Source organism: Euprymna scolopes, chromosome 5, assembly GCF_053919585.1.
Source record: "Euprymna scolopes isolate OS-2025 chromosome 5, ASM5391958v1, whole genome shotgun sequence".
NCBI lineage: Eukaryota > Metazoa > Mollusca > Cephalopoda > Sepiida > Sepiolidae > Euprymna > Euprymna scolopes.
Genome location: NC_136486.1, coordinates 118,093,722 through 118,115,283, shown reverse-complemented (window position 1 = coordinate 118,115,283; position 21,562 = coordinate 118,093,722). Strand labels below are relative to the sequence as shown.

Here is a 21,562-nt window from a genome sequence, read left to right as displayed (position 1 = left end):
ACAAATGCTGGATCCTGGAGTTTCATTCTAGCCGACCACTCCTAGTGAAATGGCAAACTCAAGATAATATCCTATGGAGAGGTTATCAAATAAGGCTGATCTTATGTTATGACCCTGTTTAAGGAATTACAAGGAAAACAACACCTAACTAATATTCCTGGTGAACCAAGTGCAAAAGAGATCCAGGCACTTAAGGGAACAACGAGGATACTAAAAAGAGCTCTCCATTGGTTTCAATAAAAAACAGGGCAATGTTGGCATCTGGTTTGACTGCCCCATACCCGGCATTACAATCTTCAAGGGAAGAAAATTAAAAAAAAAAAAAAATAGAGTAACAAAATATATTGACGAGAACAGATAAAAGTAAGAGTTGTTCGTCCAGCTGACGAACAACCTTGGTTGGTCCAACCTGATATCGACTATCACTTTACGGCTTTGTCTTCCGGTATTTATTGTGTATGGATCAGTTCATTCATAGGTAACGCAGGTAGTCTATCATGACTCCCCCTCCCAAACTGATTACTCCAAAAAAAGTGCATCTTTATTTTTTTTTTAATTTCAATATGTTGTAGGCGATGTTAATAGCATTTACATCAAACAATCTAACACCCTGTATTAAATACATAGTGCGATTGAAAATTCTGTATAGATTCCAGAGTCTGACAGAAAGATTTCAAAAGATACACCTGAAGAAGGTATGGGGTTACATCGGCCGAAATGGTATAAAAATGATAACCAAAATGAGAGTAGTTGTCTAAAAAAATATAGTTTGTCAATCCTTATCTAAAAAACATATATATAAACAAAATAATAAAATAGTGATCAGATAATCTAAAAAATTGTTCAACTAAAATTTTTAAAAATTGAATAATCAAAAGTAATAAGCATTTTTTTTTTTTTTGATATATATGAATTGAAGCTGAATTTAAATTTGTAGGATAAAAATTAAAATGAATCCATCAAAATATGGGGAAGACATCTTGTAATATATTTATATCGAGTTTACTTTATTTGTTTCATAATATTTATTACTTTGCTTCTTTTTATTTTTAAATTACATCTTTAATTAAACTTTCTTTTTTCTGATTTAAATTAGAACTCTTTTGAAACCTAGGTTCAATCAATTACCTCAGTGAAATTACGCTGCTCAGCCCACGGTTTTCAATTAGGTTGTGATGTTTTAATCTTTTTTCACTGTTTCTATTTTTAAAGTGATTCTTTTCGATTTTTTTTTTTTAATTCAGTCGACAGCAGTGAAGTATGCTTGATATTTAGTGAATTCATCCCTTCTGACACTCAATTAGGGAGTAATAATACAAAGAGACATTTTTTTTTTCGAAGTAATCCTGGTTGTTAACTTGTCTCAACATAAAACACACCTTGTATAAGTTTACCCATATCATCATCATCATCATCATCATCATCCCATCCCATCCCATTTTGAAATTGAAAGTGTTGCAAGTATTCCTTTGTATGCATTCAAGCGGTGAGTTTTTCCTTATGCCTAGGGTATCCATGCGTGTTATTGAGTTGATGCAGGAGGAGCCATAATGTGCATGTACGGACTGCCTGAGATGCAAAGCATATATGGCATTAAAAAATTTGGCAATACCAAACAGTAAAATAAATATCGAAACTTGATTTTGGAACCTGCAATTTTTATTTCATTTTAACTGTACGTGCTTAACAAAATGAAAAATATAGTTTTGATGTATATTGGTTCATTCCAGCGATCATTCTCAGTTCTCTCATAAGGTTCTTCATATTTCATTAATCCTTATCCTCGAATGGCTTTTTGTCATGATAACGGGTGACCTGTTAATAAAAAAGAAACAAAAAACATAATCAGTCTAAGCAAATAGAAAAAAAAATATAAAAATCTTTTGAATAAATATTTTTCGCTTTAGATATTTTGTAGAAATATTAGAATAAATATCTTCCTAGCAACGAGTATAATTGTAATTACGACCATTTTTGTTGCATGCTAATCTAATACCATGTCACCATGTGCTGATCTATAATAGTTACTCTTTTCTATATATCGAGGACGCTGGAAGAAATCGTGCATCTTCTACACCTGCAATAGGATGTATAGGATGAACAGCTCTTTAAGGCTCAAATGATACTTTTCTGTGTAATAAACATCATCACTGGTTGAGATAATATAACATTATCGGGTAGAAAACATTTAAATTTGTCATGAGTTGACGACAAAGAAGACACAACTACAAAAGGACAGACACTTTGGTTGAAAAATAACATAATTTTGTTCGAAATTTCCATGGTGTTTGGCTACAACCACTATAAAACAATTTTCTTTCTTCCCTTGTTAGAGCTAAACAGAATATTGAGCAGAGTTCTTTTTTCATTGTGAGACAGAAGATATTAAGTGATAAGTTTACTTGCAGAAACAAAATTACAAAAAGATAAAGTGTTAAAAAAAAAGAGGATAAAACAAAAAAAAAAGACAAGAAAGGTAAAAAAAAAAAGATAAAACTACACAAAAAAAGAAAAAAACTACAAAAAAGACAAAAAGGTTTTAAAAAGAAAAAAAGGATAAAACCACAAGGTTCGATCCTCAGTGCAGGTGACATTAAAAACTTTGGAATCTTTTTAGCAAAATAAGAAATTTGTACAGAATTTTGAACAGAACCAGCTATTTAATGCTCTTATTCGATCAGTAATGACCAGGTGAAAGTCTTAAATAAACTGCAACTGTATTATTAATATCATCCGCAGTGAAAGTTGAATCTTCAAAGATGTACCTGAATGTGTGTATCACTAAAAATGTATAATTTTGCATATAAAATATGCAACATATTAAAAATTAAAAAAATTAAAATTTCCTACAGTTAATTGTGATATTCAACATATGATTGATAATAACCATTAGTAAGTTAATTAATAGATGCAATAATAGCAGAGCATATTGCAGAAATAATAGCACTAAGATTAAAGATATTAAGAATTTGTGGTGTGCTATTTTATGCATGTATGAGTAGTTTTTGCAATGATCAATAGAACCATGACATATTTAGAGAAAATCATTTTGAATCATGATCAAAATGAATTTATGATGTCCTGTCATAAAATCAGAACTGCATTTGGTATAATGATAATAATAAATTCTTTTCTTTTAAATTGCAGATTAGTTATTCAAAACCTGACAGTGGTTGGCCCAATTCTTTGCAATTATCTGCCTGTGTTCCATACAAGAGTAAGTACAGAATTATTTTTTCTCTTTGTTTTTTTTCTTTTATTTTTAAGTTGATTCATTGAAGACATTTTTTTTTAGATAAATATCAATCAATTTCCTCAATTCATCAGACTTACTAATGTATCTTTGCTGCTAGAGAATTAACAGCCTGATATAATTGGAATTACTCTTTTATATAAACATCGACAATATCACTATGGAAGTTAATTTACATGTTTAATAATTGATAGTTAAATAATCATTTTAAAATTTGGTGCAAATTCATTAAAAATACCCAAAAACCAATCATCATTTTCTGGCAATGGAAGGCTTTTAGAGCAGTTAACAAAATGTCATTAAATCAGAGTGGCAATAGCATAAAGCCACACTTAATCAGACCCTCTTAAATCAAATGCACCTATTCTAGCCCATGTAATATAAATGAAATAGTTAAGTGTGTTAAAAGGTTGTAATGGTGTGATGGCGTGTGCTATCCCACTCGACAGCTCTCTGACCACAAAGTTGTGTGCCATGGGTTTGTACTCTCAAGGCCATATCGGTGTAATTTCTTACAGGGGAGCACATGGGCTAACAATTATAAATATAAAACACTGAAAAAACAAAATGAAAACACAGACTCCAACATATTCTGTAAATTTTTGTTCCACTTGGGTGTGTGTGACGCCATCAACTCTTTAAATGTTAAAATCCATATATACATCTACAGTCTAAGTTGCGTTTCTCACTCTTTTGATCAATTCACTTCACCATCTGCCCCGAGCCATGATCTATGATCAGCTGCATCTAAACTTACAACTTAACTCGTTGACTATTGCAAAAATGCTCCAAATCATCATCAACCAGACACTGTCATAAAAAAATTGCAAAATACTAGCCTCAGCAAACCGTTCCCATGATCATAAAACTAAATATATTTCTATCCATTGTTCAGTCCTTTTGTCACAGTCATTGCTCTACCCTGACCAACATCCTCATGTCAAGTTTCTTTTGTGTACCCCAGTGAACAGATTCCTATCTTTTGGCTTCTGATAAACCCTATTTCCTATTTTTATTTTGTAGATTTTTGTTCTGTTTTTTCTTTTACTTCTCAACACTTGAGGTAAGGGTGCCTATAGTAGCACAATGGTCTTGTAAATTTTTTTCTAAAACCTACACAACTTGTTAAAATAAAAAAATGTTTTATACTTTAATTTTGGTAGCCCCTCCCCCGCCACCTCTTCTATGAAGTATTGAAGAAAAAAATGATCCCGCATTTTTTTTGTTTTTTTTTCAAACAAAAAAAATGAAAAAAAAAATAGCTTAGTCGGAATAATGTTTTTATGATCAACCCTACGTTTATGTTGTAATATAAAATCACATGTAAGTGTAAAGAAGTAATAGTAAATATACCAACAAAAAAGTAAATAAAATGTTGAAGTGTCTTAGAAGCCTGTAACCGTACATAAATAAGTTATTTTATTTATATACTAGCATGGGTGCCCGGCGTTACCCTGGTATTTGGAGGTGTATGTTGAGCAAAAAAAAAAAAAAAGCAGTCAATTTGTTTAAACTTTGACCCCTATTATGACCCCTTAAAATATTTTGTTTTGGGCTCAAATCAAGTTATTAAGTTAGATCCATGTTCAATGAACCTATATCTAAAATTTCAAGTGATTAGACCCAAAATTGTCGGAGGAGTTTGGTAGAGTTCTCAAAGGTCAAATCGTTGAACTTTGACCCCTTAATCGCCAAATTTCTGGCCGAAAACCGATCACATTGATTTTCCCAAATCTCAGTACCCTGTATATCAAATTTCGAGTCTGTAGAGTTAAAATTGACAGAGTTATTGCGTAGAGAAATGTAGACACACAGATAAACAGACAGACACTTTCACTTTTATAGATATATATATTATCTTTGGATGCATTGAACAGTCATTTGTCTAATTATTGTACGGACAAAAATGTATAACACAAAATCTGTTCAATGTTATTTGCAACAGAAATGCGATTTAAATACTTGGGTTAATGAATTCTTATGTGACCAAACGGCTTGAAAAATGTATAAGTTCAAATAATGTACAAGCCTATGAAATATGTGTATATGTCTGTATGTGAAAAACAAAGATAAAATAATAGCAGTGTGTTTGTTTATTTATAATTCTACACTTGTAGTTGAAGAGTACACAATGGAGAACAGTTTGTGAATAAATACAAAGTCATGCATGTTTGCATCTTCAGTAAAATATTCATAAAATAAATATATGGCTTGATAAATCGTGTTTTTTAAAGGAGTTACTTGTGTGCATGCATGGATTCATGAAAGGTTCAAAATATTTGGCTTAATTATCACTGAGATTTTAAGTATGAGTGGTTGTTTCATAGTTAAAGAAACTGCATTGACTATAACCAGTCTGTTAAATGCAATTAAAATAATGTTAAATATATTTAATAGTGGTTAGATAATAGTCAAATGGTATTTAAGACTGTTAATTGCTTATCTGGTTTTCGGTAGATAAGTTTTGATAAATCACAATGTTATGGAATACAGTTAATGTAATATTAATTCTGTATATCAGTTATAAAAGAGGTGTGTGTATGTATGCATGTGTGTGTGTGTATATATATATATATATATATATATATATATATATATATATATATATATAATCTGATTTGCGAGGTTAAAACCCTTTATTGATCATGATATATAGTTGTATCATGTGTTAAAATTATAATTACTTCTTGCTAATTGCATAACTTTAGTTGAGATTTATTTTAGATATAAGAGTTCCAATGTCAAAAGTTCCAATGCATGGGTCTGAAATATTGTATCCAAACTTCTTTGCTCAATTATATGAATTATATTTTCTCAATTAAAAGTTATTAAAGAGAATGTTCGTTAGAATGTTTAAATGTTTTATGTGTGTTTAAGTCGTGACAAATTTTTTAGTGTCAACAGGCCTCTAATGGGGTACTGTTCATACGTGGTGTCAGTTCTCCTTTCAAGTACGGAAGAGAGGGAAAAGAAAGCGAAATGTCTGGATTTAACCTTTAATTTACTTCATCACGTGCTCAGCTTGCCTGAGACATGATGTATGATTGGGAAGTAAGCTGTGTGCCTGCACCAATCAGCTTTGAACTTGTAAATACAACCTATTTAACTATTAAATCTGTGAAACTACTTTGTTGGTTCTGCCATGTATATGTTTGAGATCTTCCATGAATGCTTACAAATACAAAAAATTTTTTTTTTCAAAAAATGAATACTTGTGAAATAAAATTGTTTCCCATCATTAAACTCAAACTTCTATTTTTTTAAAAAATTATTCTTAAATAACTGTAAACCTCTTTATTTACATTTTTTTATTTTGACTATTGTCCTCATCAGCATTGGTATTTCTGTTGCAACTTTGTTTCATCTCCTGTTTCCTTCAGCCTTCTTAAAGGGTATTGTTCGTTTATGTTAACAAAATATCATTCTAATTAAAAAAGGGTTCAGTTCCATGAAGGTTCCCTAGTTTGATTAGAAGCTTCCCAAGTTTAAAATGATACACCTTAGGAAGATCAGAGGTTATATTGACGGAAATGCTGTGAATATAATAACCAAGATGAAAATAATTATCCAAATATTATATATGATTATTGTTGATTATTTGTATATGTTAATGTTTATTACAGACTTAATTCAGATGAATTCTTTTTCATATATAAATTAAATTAATGAATACATCTGCATAATAATCATTTAAGCACACATGAGCATTGTTAGATTTAGTTTTAATCCTATAGAACAGAAGTGGGCCAACTTTTCATTGCAAGGGTTACATTAAAGGTTTTTAATTTCATGCGACCACATGATTTTATATGGCTACATTAAATAATTTAAACTTTTATAGGACTATACAATTTTAGAAGGCCACATTAAATAATTTGAACTTTTATAGGACCACACAATTTTAGAAGGCCGCATTAAAAATTTCCACAATTTATAAGGTTACTGAATATATTAACTGTAAATAATCAAGATTTAAAATAGACACAATGAAAGCTTATCAAAGTCAAACACAGTGGTATAATTAGCAAACAGTGTATTAACAAAAGTATATCACAGAAGTACACGTTATGATTTTGAGGCAATAACTGCCACTAACTGCTGCCAAAATGTTTAGATGTAACTGCAACCCATTTATTCTTGAAATAAGTAGATCATAACAAAAAAGTACAATTTTTATCATTCAATATTTTTAAGTACTGTTGAATATTCATATGAAATGCATTTATTTCTGAGACAAAGGTACCTCAGTTTAAACGATAAATGGTGCTAACATTTGGTAGGCCATATGAATTCCTTTGGAAGGTTACACGCAAGCCAAAGTTGGCTCACAACTGCTTTACAGGCTACATTGGCTGAAATCTAGTCAAAATATAAATATCAATGTTAATGGGAAAATGGTCCAAAGAGAAATACGTTGTAAATGATGATAAAAAATAAAGACAGAAACTCTGTTGCTACAAGATGGCTCTCTGAAGATGGCATCTTTTCGATTTAAAGGGCATCAAACGTTGATGCTATTGTTTTTTTCCTTCCCTTTTTACTCATGTTCATCAAAGTCAAAAGCAAAACCAACAATTTTTCTCTACAAAAACAAAAAAATAAAAATAAATAAAAATCAAGTCAAACACCATATTTGAAGATCTAAATAACTTGAAGCATAAAAATCCTTACCAAAATTACCGGATATGACATTAAATCGCCCCAAAAAGTTTGATATACCAAAACCAAACAACCAAACCAAACATAATGTATAAATATATAAATATATATAAATATTTGACATTATTAAAAATGCAAATAAAAACGTTTACAAAAACGACTAGATTCAGAATTGAGTGAAAATATAAAAATAGGGTGATATGCCATAAAACAACTAAACCAAACAGTATGAATATTTGAAGACATAAAAGCTTTTTTTCCAAAATTAGTGGATTCAACATTAAATTATCTGAAAAAGGTTGATATTCCATAAAACAAGTAAAAAAAAAAAATCCAAAGACCGAAGCGCGTTGTTGATATTTATCCAGCTTTCTTTCTTTTTTTCTTTCTTTTGTTTGCTTCTTACTTCCATGTCGTATTTGATTATCCAATTGCTGAGCAAATCCATCCTCATCCATTCCATCTCATTAGTCTGTCTGTGTGTCTATTACAGTGAAAGGAACTAAAGTCCGACCTGATCCCATGGTTTATCGTAATGATGCAAGGCGGGAATTCTGTTTAAAATACGAAGGTTATGTGGAATTTTGTGACTGTACGTATTAAAGAATTACTTTTGTTTTTCATTTTTTTTATCAGTTTCTTGTCGCAAGTTATGCTTTTGAGATAACCAAGAATAAGGAGTAAAAACTTCTTATATATTTTAACAGTGTTATTTATTAATTCATATGCATACAACAAAAATATAAAAACTTTATACATATTTTAACAGTGTTATTTAATTATTCATATGCATACAACAAAAAAAAACTTTATATATTTTAACAGTGTTATTTATTAATTCATATGCATACAACTAAAAAATAAAAACTTTATATATTTTAAATGTTATTTATTAATTCATAAGCATACAACAAAATAAAAAACTTATTATATATTTTAAGTGTTATTTAATTATTCATATGCATACAACAAAAAATAAAAACTGATTATATATTTTAACAGTGTTATTTATTAATTCATATGTATACAACAAAAAAATAAAGACTCTATATTTTAACAGTGTTATTTATTAATTCATATGCATGCAACTAAAAAATAAAAACTTTATATGTTTTAAGTGTTATTTATTAATTCATATGAATACAACAAAAAAAATAAAACCTTTTATATGTGGTGTAGAAATGTTAGGCAAATTTTACAGTGTAATGGAGAAAGATATCCTGGACAGAACTAATCTTTATGTTTTTACTTCTATATTGTGTTTCATTATCCAAGACTAAATATTATAAAATATAAAAAGTATAAATAAATACAACCAGATGCATAGTTTCCTACTCAATCCATTGTATATTTTTTTATATAAGGGAAGGGAGTCACCACTTATTAAATCCTAAAAGCTGCTCAAGGATAAGGCTTATTAAAGTGTCCACACCACACCATAATGATTGGTAATGATGGTGGTGATTGGGCATAATTTGATTATTTAAGAGGGCAGCTGAACAAAAGTTTGTTTACATTGGACTTGAAAACGATTATTTCTAGTTTGCTGGAAAGTAGCCCACTAATATAATGTTCCCGATATGGCAGTTCTAGGTAAGAAACTTTTGCTCATAGAAGTTTTTTTTAGTTTTAGGTAGAGTTCTTGCTAGGATATAGTTATTAATATATATTTATTTTGTGCATGCGTGTATATATTTCCAAATTAAATGCATCTACAGATTTTAAATCAAGCAGCTTCTTATGTATACTGTTTTTCTTGCATCTGTTTTCAAATATAATATGATATCAACTCTTAATATCACATTTTATATACGATTTCTGCATCCAACTAATAAGATCTGAAATGATATGTATACTAGTGGAGGTGAGCACCCAACCTTGTTGTGTCATAAAATATGCTTAGATATATTTTGATTTCTGCAGATTTTGTATTACTACTACAGAGCTAATTCTCTATTGAATATTACATTGTACTAGTTGTGAGTTCAATAGTTCAAAAATAAAACTTGAGTGACATCAGGTAGGATCAAAACCAAAACACTTAGTGTTCCAACCGTGTCTCCTACCGATGTAGCTGTCGAGAGATAGGTAAGAAAGATTTAATATTAAACGACTTGAAGAAATTATAGTATATTGATTATTTTCCCAGTCTAATAAACTGGACAATATCTTTATAATGTACTTACTTGTGAGGGAAAATTAATACCATTCACCCAAAGTTACAAGAATTCATTGAGTAGTTTAGTTTTTAAAAAATAAATTGAACTTTTATCCAAATATCACCATTATGATATTCAAAAAACTTACTGTAGGAGATAAATTCAAACAAAAAAAAAAAAATCATTTCTCTCTCAAAACTTTGAATTATCACCCTTGATTTTCATAACAATGCCGAGAAAATCACTACAAACCTCAACATTCCACTTTCCATCTTTAATCAAGATATTGTCCAGTTTATCAGACTGGGAAAATAATCAATATAATCTGGACTCACTTCGTCAGAACTCTCTAATAACAATCAAAATGTTTTTGTTTTTTTTACTTCTTTCATGTCTATGTATATATATATTCAATTTTGTGAAATATTACAAGGCAAATTTTCATTTAAACTTTAAACCTTTTCAATTTTTCTTTTTTGCATTTAGTTTTCCTGATGTCTTCATCATCCCAGACATTTCTAACTGCATTAATTCAAAAGTGATTTACATTATTTTCTATTTGAGAGCCAACATCTTTTTTACTTTTTCCCTCCAATTTTATAAATTCTAATTCATCTCTCCACCCACATCTATGCCTTAATGCTTTTCCAGTGTGTGTGATATTTCAATGCATTTTATTGTCATGATAAAAAATATAATCTTATCAATTTATATGCTAACCAATTTGATTATAAAAAAAAACATATCTGTATATAATCAAATTGTTTAACATAAAAATTGATTATTTTTTATCATGAGAATTGGCTGCATTGAAAAATATTAAAATAATGTGGATATTTTATTAAGGGCATCATCTAGAGGACAAATCCTGAACTTATTGAGTTACATATTATTGTTACTATTATATAAAAGGAATATTGTCTGTATTCATGTGAGTTCATTTCCTATGGACTCGAAAACGGCTGGGCCAATTTTTATGAAATCTCATATAAAGGTACATAAAAGCCAAAATATCTTTGATAAATAACAATAATCAAAATCGAAAGGAATGTTTCTCTTTAGAGCATAATTGAAGTATGATACTTGACTTTTGCATTTTAAACTTTAATTCAAGCCATTATATATAAAAATTTTTTTATAAAATAAACAGTAGGTTCTCTACAGTGCAATGTACGCTACAATGTATTGTGATCCCAGTCACTGTAAGAGGCATGTGAGGTCTCTCCTGGTGCACCGTGATAGGTCCCCAACTAGAGCAGAAAAGATTAAAAAATGGGCGATTTCACTAATTTCGATGAGATTAAAAATATAGGAGTGTGAAACATTCATTGATCACTATTCAATCCCGGGCAACGTTGGGTCTTCCTGCTAGTCTCTCTATATTTTTTGCTTTTTTGTTCAAGTCTTTATTTTCCAATTGTCATGTTTTGTTTTTCTGGGAATCTTTTTCTTAATTCACCTAATGTTTAATCACAGATGGACATATTGATGACATGATTAAACCAGTCAGCCTGGTTGATAATGCATTCAGAGGTCATAAGATATTTGCAACACCAATTGTCATCATTCCAGGTGAGTCAAATATGTTTTATTTTGATAAAATATATTAACATCTATCTTATTTCAGGAGGAAATATATGTACGTGATTAAAAAATAAATCAAGAAAGAGAGTTTACTTATCTTTTGAAAAACAACAAAGTAGTGATAAACATCTTTTCTGGAGAAGCTTTTAAGATCAGCAGAAGTGTCTTGGGAAAAAGAGAAATTATGGGAACGAGGAGAAGCAGTATAAAACTGAAGTTTTTTCATTTAAGTGGTGTCCTGCCTGGTTCAAGCATTGATGTCTATGACTCTCTCTCTCCCTTGAGCCATTCGCGAATTTATTGTTGCTCATCTTTCACAACCCCATTCATGCTGTTTTCTCGAAAATGTTTTGATGTATTGCCACAGCTTCCTTTGCAGTTGTACAGACAGTAGGTTGCAGTTTCTTTCTGTCCGAGCAGTGCCCATGATCTTCTACCCGGCACAATGAAATATGAAACCATGGACAGAATAATCTCTGATTGCTTCTGTATTCCATCAGTCATCTGATTTCCATGGCCTCGTGTTACTCTTATCAGATGTGCTGAAGTGGGTACTCAACCTTGCCTAGAGGTTTCCTACAGACTAATGGAGAAAAGGAGGTGCCTAACTTTTCCTTTGGCAGTAGTGCTATCCCACTACTCTATATAATGCCTAGTATTTGAGACTGAAAGGAAAACAAAAATTGAGAAGAAAATGAAAATTGAGAAAATAAAAAAGTTGAGAATTACGAGGGGCCTGCAATAAGTAATGCCCCTGACCCACTTCCCCTAGGAGTAGAGCAAGGAAACTTGGCACAGTTATTAGCCTTTCTCTACATAGGAACCACCCAGAGTTATGCATTTCTCCCATTGTTTGATGCAGCTCTGGAGACCGTTTTTGTAGAACACCCCAGATTGGTCCTCCAACCACAACATGACTTCAGAAATCAAGGTTGCATCACCTGGGAAACGCTTTCCTTTCAAAAACAACTTCATGGCTAGGAAGAGGTGAAAGTCAGAGGGTGCAAGGTCAAGAGAGTAGGGAGGATGGGGAAGGATTTCATAACCACACGCCCGTGCTTCTGATCTGGCGACATGCGAGTTGTGGACTGGAGCATTGTCCTGCAGGAGGAGGATACCTTTGCTGATCTTGCTCCGCCTCTTGATTTTGATAGCTTCCCTTAATTTTCTCAAAAGTGAAGCATAATAGGCTCCTGTAATTGTGGTCCATTTGCCAGGAAATCTGTCATCACTACTCTGTCCTGGTCCCAGAAGACTGTGAGCATGACCTTGCCAGCAGAGGGCTGCACCCTTTCCTTCTTTGGAGGTGGTGAGTCCAAGTGCTTCCACTGCATTGACTGGACTTTGGTCTCTGGATCATAGTGATGGACCCAGGTTTCATCCTGTGTAATCAGTCTTTTGAAAAACTTTGACTCATCTTCTTGGCACATCTCCAAATTCATCCTCGAGCACTCAACGCGTTCTCGCTTCTGGAATGGTGTGATCAACCTGGGAATCCATCTGGCAGACACCTTATGCATATGCAAATGGCTATGAATGATAGTTTCCACAGACCCTGTACTAATCTTGACATCTTGGGCTATTTGGTGAATAGTAATGCGCTGATCTTCCAAAATGGCAGCCTCAACTTGACAGACAGATGCCTCATGAATGGCAGAAGGACGACGACCAGGTCTGGGAGCTGTTTCCACAGACTTCCGGCCATGTTTGAATTCACGATGCTAGCGTTTTACAAGGTCATATGATGTGGCATTATCACCATAAGTTTCTTTCATTTCATCAAAAGTCTCCTGTGGTGTGCGTCCTTTCAAATACAAAAACCGGATCACTGCTCGACATTCAACAGGCTCCATTTCACACCTGACTCAGTTCAAACACCTGTAAAACAGAAACCACAATTAGTTCAGAGCTGTAATTTGCCACATAACCCGTAAAGATATAAATCATTGCACATGCAAAATTTCAGCTAGATCAGACAACTGGAAGTGGATCAGGGGCATTACTTATTGCCCGCCTCTCGTAAAGCAGGTTGAGATAAGAACAATGTGATAAGACAACAGACACTCAAGAGAAAGCGATAAAGGATGATCAAGAGAAATCTTGATAGATGAGATGATGCATTATATTTTTTTATAATATTTTTGTCTTTTTTTTAACAAACTAATATATGCCTTATCAAACTAATCAGCTGTTTTCTAGTAGTCTTTTTATTTGATTCCTGCAAATTTTTTGATGTGGGCTTTCTGTCTCAGGTGAAAATTCAATGGAACAAACAAATTCTTTAAAAACAAGTACTTTCAATTTCATCATGATTACCCTATAATTATTTAATAAAAGCATTTTATTACCCTGTAATTATTTAATAAAATATCAAAATGAAGCAAACTGTCAGAAGAACGTTAAAATTTTATTAATTTCGCCATCAATAAAAAAGAAATACTTCATCCATACTAATGATTAAATCTCATTCTAAAACTAAACATAATCACAGATTTGCATTACTAAAATTATTAATCTTAATAAGTAATTAATATTGTAATTAAAATAAACCACTTCATTCATTTGCGTTGGAAACAATTGTTTTGAAAATCATGTATAAGCAATATTAATTCTTTTTATTTTTAAGATCCTGACATGATAAACGATCATCAAGTATACTGCCATCTTGGAAATTTGTTGATTTTCTTCAGATTTCATGCATAATTTTAAATAAATTTTAACTCTAACAGATTAATCATGTCAAGCTTTAAATAAAACCATTTTTATCATTTTTATACAAATTGTTTTATTGTAATTTCTTGACGTCAATCTGAACTTTTTACCAATTTTCTTTTGTTTTCCAGGTGTTGACCACAATGCTGTTGTAAACACCTTCCAGACTACTATCATGCAATCTGGCTTAAATCCTAAAATGGTTTTAGTAAGTTTTACATGGCATTTAAAATCTTTTTCTGATTATTTTTGTTGAATTTTATATGTTTGAATTTATTTTGCAAAATTTGAATTCTTATAACAAATGTTAACACATTTGGTTTAAAGGTAATGTGGAGTATGCATTTGGATTCAAAGGTGAAAACCTGAATAAGTACATTTAAGACATCAGCTGGAAAAATTGTCTGTAAAATCTTATAATTTGATGTAGACAGATGTAAAGAAAGAACTCAGGCCTAGGAAATTCACTCTCTCTGAACTTACTTTCATTTATTTGAGAAGGGGTTGATAAATGGAAATGCAAGTAAGCTCTCAGTACCCATGTAGTGCCAACCCTGCTGGAGAAATAGATACCAAACTACTTTTTGTATACTACATATGAACTTTTTTATTTTATCTTGCTTAGAGTAAGCCCATCCAAGATAATCCATGCATGTATATGGTAACGTTTCTTTCGCTGATGGCTTTTGATGATGACAAAGTAGATAGAAATCTGACTGTTAAAAAAATGGTTGGGTTCCAATCTCAGCTTGAGGTCCTTGCCAATGTAAACCACACTGAATAGGTGTGATACGTTGAAACACTCTTTAGATGACATACTTGTGATGGCTGTAGGAGTTTAAAGTCAAGGCTTGTATTCACAAATATCCGTGGACTTAGAAGTAATATAGATGATGTAGAGTCTTGTATATCGCAGCATCAGGTGAAACAAACTTATGCTCCTCAATCCCCTCTAACTACTTTAACATGACAGGATATTTGCCATAAGAACATGGATAGATATATGTACTGGCTTTGAGTGTATATTCATAGGATCCTCTCTTTAACTAGAGAGCAGCGTCTTGAATCGGATGACCAGGCTTTTATATGCTTTCAACTAGCCTTTCATCACTATGTTAGTTACTTATATTTTCGCTACCTTTCTCTCTCAAGTCATGTTTCTGATAGTATAGATAGGCTTGGTTTCTCAGGTTGCACAGATGCAGCTGAACACTCTACTTATAGCTTCTCTATAGTCCATTCCATAACACACATAGTAATGTTCCCACCTTGCCTACCAGATCGTAAACACTAGTAGGTTTCACTTTTAGACCTATTCCTCACCACAGTACTTGAGGATTCTGTAACTAATGCCCACAATCCACTTGGAAACGCAGACCACACAGTGGTATCAGTTGCCATCACACTTAAATCCCAGCCCCAAGGTGAGGAGCCATGGCTTAAAACAACAAATTACTACAAAAGGACTGACTGAAAAGCCATCAGAGAACACATCAGAGATGGCCCAACAGTGCCAATGAGACAACTGAATGGTGCAAAGCGGGCATTGAAGAGCATGTTCCCACACAGAAGTATTATACCATGGTTCAATTGAGTTTGTGCAATGCCATTGCACAAAGACAGCATACATTCTGCCGGTTTGTACGTCATAAGTCAAATACAAATAGGCAAAAATTCATAAATGCTACAAATCATTGTAAGAGAGAAATAGCGACAGTCAAAAGAAAGCATACTGAAATAACCAGGGAACGTATCGAATTGCAAAAGATAGGAACATTTGATTTCTGGAAAATCTATAATAGTGTAGTGAATAAAGGGCAATCAGTAATTCCTCCACTATCCAACAACCAGATGGTTCCATGCATGGTAACTGAGAAGGTGGAACTATTTGCCCAATAATTTGCCTCTAACTCCACCTTACAACCAACAAATAACTCCCTCCCAAATTTCCCTATGTGAGCTGAAGACACACAAGATAGTTTGAAAACCCCTTCTCATGTCCGCAATATCATAAAAAACAGACATCTCCAAGGCATGTGTCCTTAATCTCATCTCTGATATACTAATTAAGAAATGCTCAGCTGAGCTAGCCCCTGTATCTGCCAAGCTCTACAATTAATGCCTTGCTGAATCTTGCTTCCCAAATAGCTGGAAGATAGCCTCTGTGGTACCAGTGTACAAGAATTCTGGTGAAAGGACTGACCCTCTCAATTATTGCACTATCAGTCTTCTCCCCAATCTTCACCAAAATCTTTGAGATGTTTAATCAAGCACTAGTCTATCACCTTGCAAAAGCAAATCTTCTCACTGGCAAATAGTATGGATTATGTTGTACTGCAGATATTTTAACAGTCATCACTGAACGTATATACCATGTACTGGATAAGGTGGGCAAAACCAGGGCTGTAGACCTTGATATATGCAAGGCTTTTGACAAAGTCTTGCACAAAGTGCTGCTAATGAAAATTAAAGTGTACAGTATAACTGGACGTATACTAAATAAAATTAGATCCTTCTTAAAAAATAGGTTGTTATTGCTGGACGTACTTCCAAGCAGCATAACATTAATGCAAATTACCTCAGGGGTCGATCCTTGGACCACTATTATTCCTGATATTCATAAACGACCTCCCTGATAATATTGTTTCCAAGATGGATATATTTGCTGATGATACAATGCTCTATAACATGCGCCAGGGAAGAATGGCAGAATCATTAGAAAATGACCTCCAGACCATAGTGGAATGGAGCTGTAAATGAATGGTAACATTTAATGCTAGTAAAACTAAACTGCTCTCCTTTAACAATTACAAGACGTCTTTCCAACCACAGATATCCATGACAAATAACACCCTACATGAGAATTAATCCTTTAAACTTCTCAGTGTAACATTGATGTGCAATATGAACTGGAACAAATACATTGAGGACTTTGCAAAGGCTGCTGTAAAGAAGGTAGGTTCCCTCTATCAAGCTAGAAGACTACTCACACTTGAGAGTATCCTGTCCTTCTACAAGGCCACCATTCACCCATGCATGGAGTACAGTTCCCACATCTGGGCTACTGCATCTACTACTAGCCTCTCCCTCTTGGATAGGGTTCAAAAAAGTGTTCAATCTAAAAGGTTCCACTTTATCAACTAAACTCAAAAACCTGTCCTGTCACCACAATGTTGCATCTCCGTCTTGTTAATCTTTTTTAGTCCCAAATAGTAGCCCTTTACATGCAAGTGGTGAGATGCCTTGTTAGGGGCGAATATGAGTAAAAACAAGTAAAAGACATTCTCTGGAGAAATGGTACATCACTATTTGGAACCTCCTAAGAACTTATCACTCTAAGCAGAGGTGCAATGTCTGTGGTGGAGTCCGTCAGTCCAGAACTTGCCTTCTCAACCAGAGCAGATCACATAACAACAACCAATTATATAAGAGACAATGAGAAAAAAATGTATATATGAACAAACGAAAGCCATTAGTTGCTTACAACCCATCAGTGCAATTTGTAGGAATACCTTTTTTGCAAAATATGTCGTAATTGCCACATATATATATATATATATATGTGTGTGTAATTTATATACTGTGTATTACAAAAGTGAGTATACCCCTCACATTTCTGCAGATATTTAACTATATCTCTTCATTGGACAACACTGACAAAATGACACTTCGACATAATGAAAAGTAGTCTGTGTGCAGTTTATATAACAGTTGATTTATTTTCCCCTCAAAATAACTCAAAATATAACCATTAAAAGCTTAACACCTACTAACAAAAGTGAGAACATCCCTTGGGGAAAGTTGTTAATATTAACGTACACTACAATTGTCAATATTTTATGTGGCCACCATCATTATACGAAACTGCCTTTACTCTCCTGGGCAGGGTGTTTACCAAAGCTTCACAGGTAGCCATTGGAATACTCTTCTACTCCTCCATGACAACGTTGCAGAGCTGGCAGATATTTAAGACTTTGTGCACCTCCACCTTCTGCTTGAAGATCCCTAAAAGATGTTCTATTGGGTTCAAGTTTGGAGACATGCTTGGCCAGTCCATCACCTTTACCTTGAGCCTCATCAGTAAAGCAGTGATCGTCTTGGAGGTGTGTTTGGGGTCATTGTCATGTTGGAACACTGACCTGTTATTCAGTTTTTGGAGAGAAGGGATCATGCTTTGCTGTAGTATTTCACAGTACATGTTAGAACGTTTCCTTCAGTAAATATAAGTCTTTAATTCTCTTCCCAGCAGGGACAGCCGACTGGACAGGAGAAACGTCATAAGATATCAGTAGTTTGGTGGATAGACCCACTGACTATCAATCGAATGGTTGTTGGTTTGATCCTGGTATTGGGATGGGTGCTGATCTAGCCACACTGAAGAGCTGTGATGCAACAAAATAGTCTGTCAGTGGATGACTCTCTTTATCCCTATACTTTTGATCTTATGGATCTGTATTTATTGTATATATAAATAATAAAGTAATGTATGAAGAGTTTTAGTTTTTCCTTTTTATACATTTTATATACATATGGCAAACATACATGGTTTGTCAAAAGCCAGGCTTCACATAGGGTTTATGGAATTATTGAGCCCCTTTTTATGGCCAAGCAAATTCACTGTTTTAAAATGCTTAACATAAATGCACAAAGTGATCAATTTTACTTAAATACCTTTTGTATGGATTTTAATGGCTTGTTTTGTTTGTTTACTTTTGATCAGGAAAATATTCATGAATGTTTTAAAACTAATAAAGGCATCTTTTGTCTACAGGTTTGTTGGGATGAAAAGTTTCCAGAATTTGCTGAATTAGCTGAATTATTTGGCTTTCAAAATAAATCATTGTTGAGCAGTACAAGGTATACAGGTAAGTTGTCTAACTCTTACTATATATAAATATAAATAAAATGACATATATATATGCCATTTTATTTATATTCAAAAATAAATAAAACAACATCTATATGAGTGACCCATATATTCCACTTTTACTAGCAGGAATCTTTGTTCAATGGTAAAGTATCATGCCTAATCTTTTTGATCCGTCATAAGATAAAAAAGTGTTGACTGATATATATATATATAGTCTGTTTTTCATACAAACAGTATCGGTTACATATGTGCATACATGTTTTAGTGGAGTCCCAATTCAGGGACAACATTTCATCAGACCAAAAAAAGAATTAATATTGAAACAGGTGTCAAGATAACATTAGTTTTTATAAGATATTTGAGTGTGATTTGCATTCCAGGCGGAGGTGGGTATGCTTTTCTTGGTGTGGTGGTGGGGGGAGAGGGGATGTTGTTTCCCTGTGTTGAAGCAATCATTAGTAGGGAGGTGTTTGGTGTTTTTTTTAGCTTGGTGGATATTTATTGCCTTTGATTTAAAATTTCCCATACCCTTAAGTTGTTTAGTTGTTTACGTTTGTATATCTTTTATTGGTGATGACTTTAATTTCCTTTTGACAAGTGTTGTTTTTATTTATTTGTTTATTTTTTATCTCTTGTTTTTTTATCTCTCATTTTTTATTTTTTATTCCTTCATTTGATTTTTAGTTTTCTAGTTTTCATAGTAGAGGTGCTGGGGGAGGAAAGTGCTGTTTCATGCAGGTTAAGCCATTGACAGTTGGTAGGTGTTAGAACTATTAGTCTGGACACTACTTTTCCTGCTTTGATTTAAAGTATTTTTATATTCCTATAGTCGCTACTATCTATATGCTAGGTTATTTTTATTGTTGTCCTTTCTTTACTGTTGGGAACTACCTATTAATAAGTGTTTTTATTTGTGTTTTTATTTATTTTTTGTTGTGGAGACACCTACTAATTAACATAGGAGGGTGAGTGAGATATATAAAGGTATCAATCACCAATACGGGGGGGGGGGAGTCCGGCAACGACCGTCAAATAGGCAAGACGCTTATGCTGCCTCCAGTAAGACATGCAACACGCCACCTGCCGGAATATCTCCAACTGAAGTATATCTGAAGATATGTAAATATGTATATAACTTTTCTTCCTAATATATTATTGTATACCTTTACTTTCGTGTTCTTGTTAATTATTTGTGCAGACACAACAGTGGCGATGGCAATTCGAAAAAAGACTTCGCGGGATAAAATCCACTATTAAAACACAACTGCAGCATCGAGAATTCAAAAAAAAAAGACTTAAGCAGGGTAAAATCCACTATTAAACACAAGTGGCATCAAGAATTCGAAAAAAAGACTTACACAGGATAAAATCCACTATTAAACACAACAGTGGTATCAAGAATTCGAAAAAGACTTACACAGGATAAAATCCACTATTAAACACAACAGTGGTATCAAGAATTCGAAAAAAGACTTACGCAGGTTAAAATCCACTACTAAATTCAACAGTGATGTACTAAAAATATGTACTCGAGAAAGATTAAAAAAAAAAACGTACTCGAAGGAAAAAAAACAAAAACTACTGTTTGAACACAACAGTAACATCGAGGATTTTGAAAAAGATTTACTCGAGAATTCACTGTTAGACACAACACAGTATTTGAAAAATAATTTACGCGGAAAGTTATCACGGTCGAAAAGAAAAGAAAAACAAACGAAAGTAACTTCAAAATTTGTCGAGCGAAGATTTACTCAAAACAAAAGAAAAACAAACGGAAGTAACTATAAAATTGTCGAGTGAGATATTCGAACCGCTGGATACTTGAAGGCAAAATACCAATAACCATTTCAAAGTGACTACGAAAGTCAAAGAAAAAAAGGTGTTTTCGCTTGTCTTGAAGGAGAAAAGTGATTTTTTTTTTTTCAGCTGTACCAAGAAAGGATTTTTTTTTCTTTTACAAAACTTAACGGATTAAGAGAAAAAAATAAAATACATTTTTTGTTATCCCTCAATAGAAAAAGGGAAAAAGAAAGGTGCAACGTAAAAAATAAAATATCGATAGAATTCGGTTGACACAAAAAAAAAGAAAAAAAAGCGAACCTAAAAAACAGTTGTTCGTAGTTATTGTAAAAAGTGAATTAGTAAAATAGACTGATTTTCCTAATTTTTGAAATAAAAAAAACAAGATAGAGGAATTTGCTAAAATAATGATACAGTTCATGCAGAATCGAAAGACACGAAAGACAAAATGAATGACTCATAAAATGCCTAGAAAGGCAGGAAGAAAGGTTCGAGCAGATGCAACTTGAACAGAAAGAACTATTA

General features: G+C 32.6%; 1 protein-coding gene across 2 annotated transcripts in view; it reads left to right on the top strand.

The window, feature by feature from the left end:
* The window catches only part of LOC145276965 (protein O-linked-mannose beta-1,2-N-acetylglucosaminyltransferase 1-like), a 260,297-nt gene that overhangs the window by 141,325 nt on the left and 97,410 nt on the right, over positions 1–21,562 (top strand). For both annotated transcript variants that reach the window (XM_080128508.1, XM_080128507.1), the window contains 5 exons: positions 3,148–3,217; positions 8,406–8,504; positions 11,548–11,643; positions 14,499–14,575; positions 19,139–19,232. In XM_080128508.1, the coding sequence (XP_079984634.1) occupies positions 3,148–3,217; positions 8,406–8,504; positions 11,548–11,643; positions 14,499–14,575; positions 19,139–19,232 (436 nt within the window). The remainder of the gene's footprint in view (positions 1–3,147; positions 3,218–8,405; positions 8,505–11,547; positions 11,644–14,498; positions 14,576–19,138; positions 19,233–21,562) is intronic.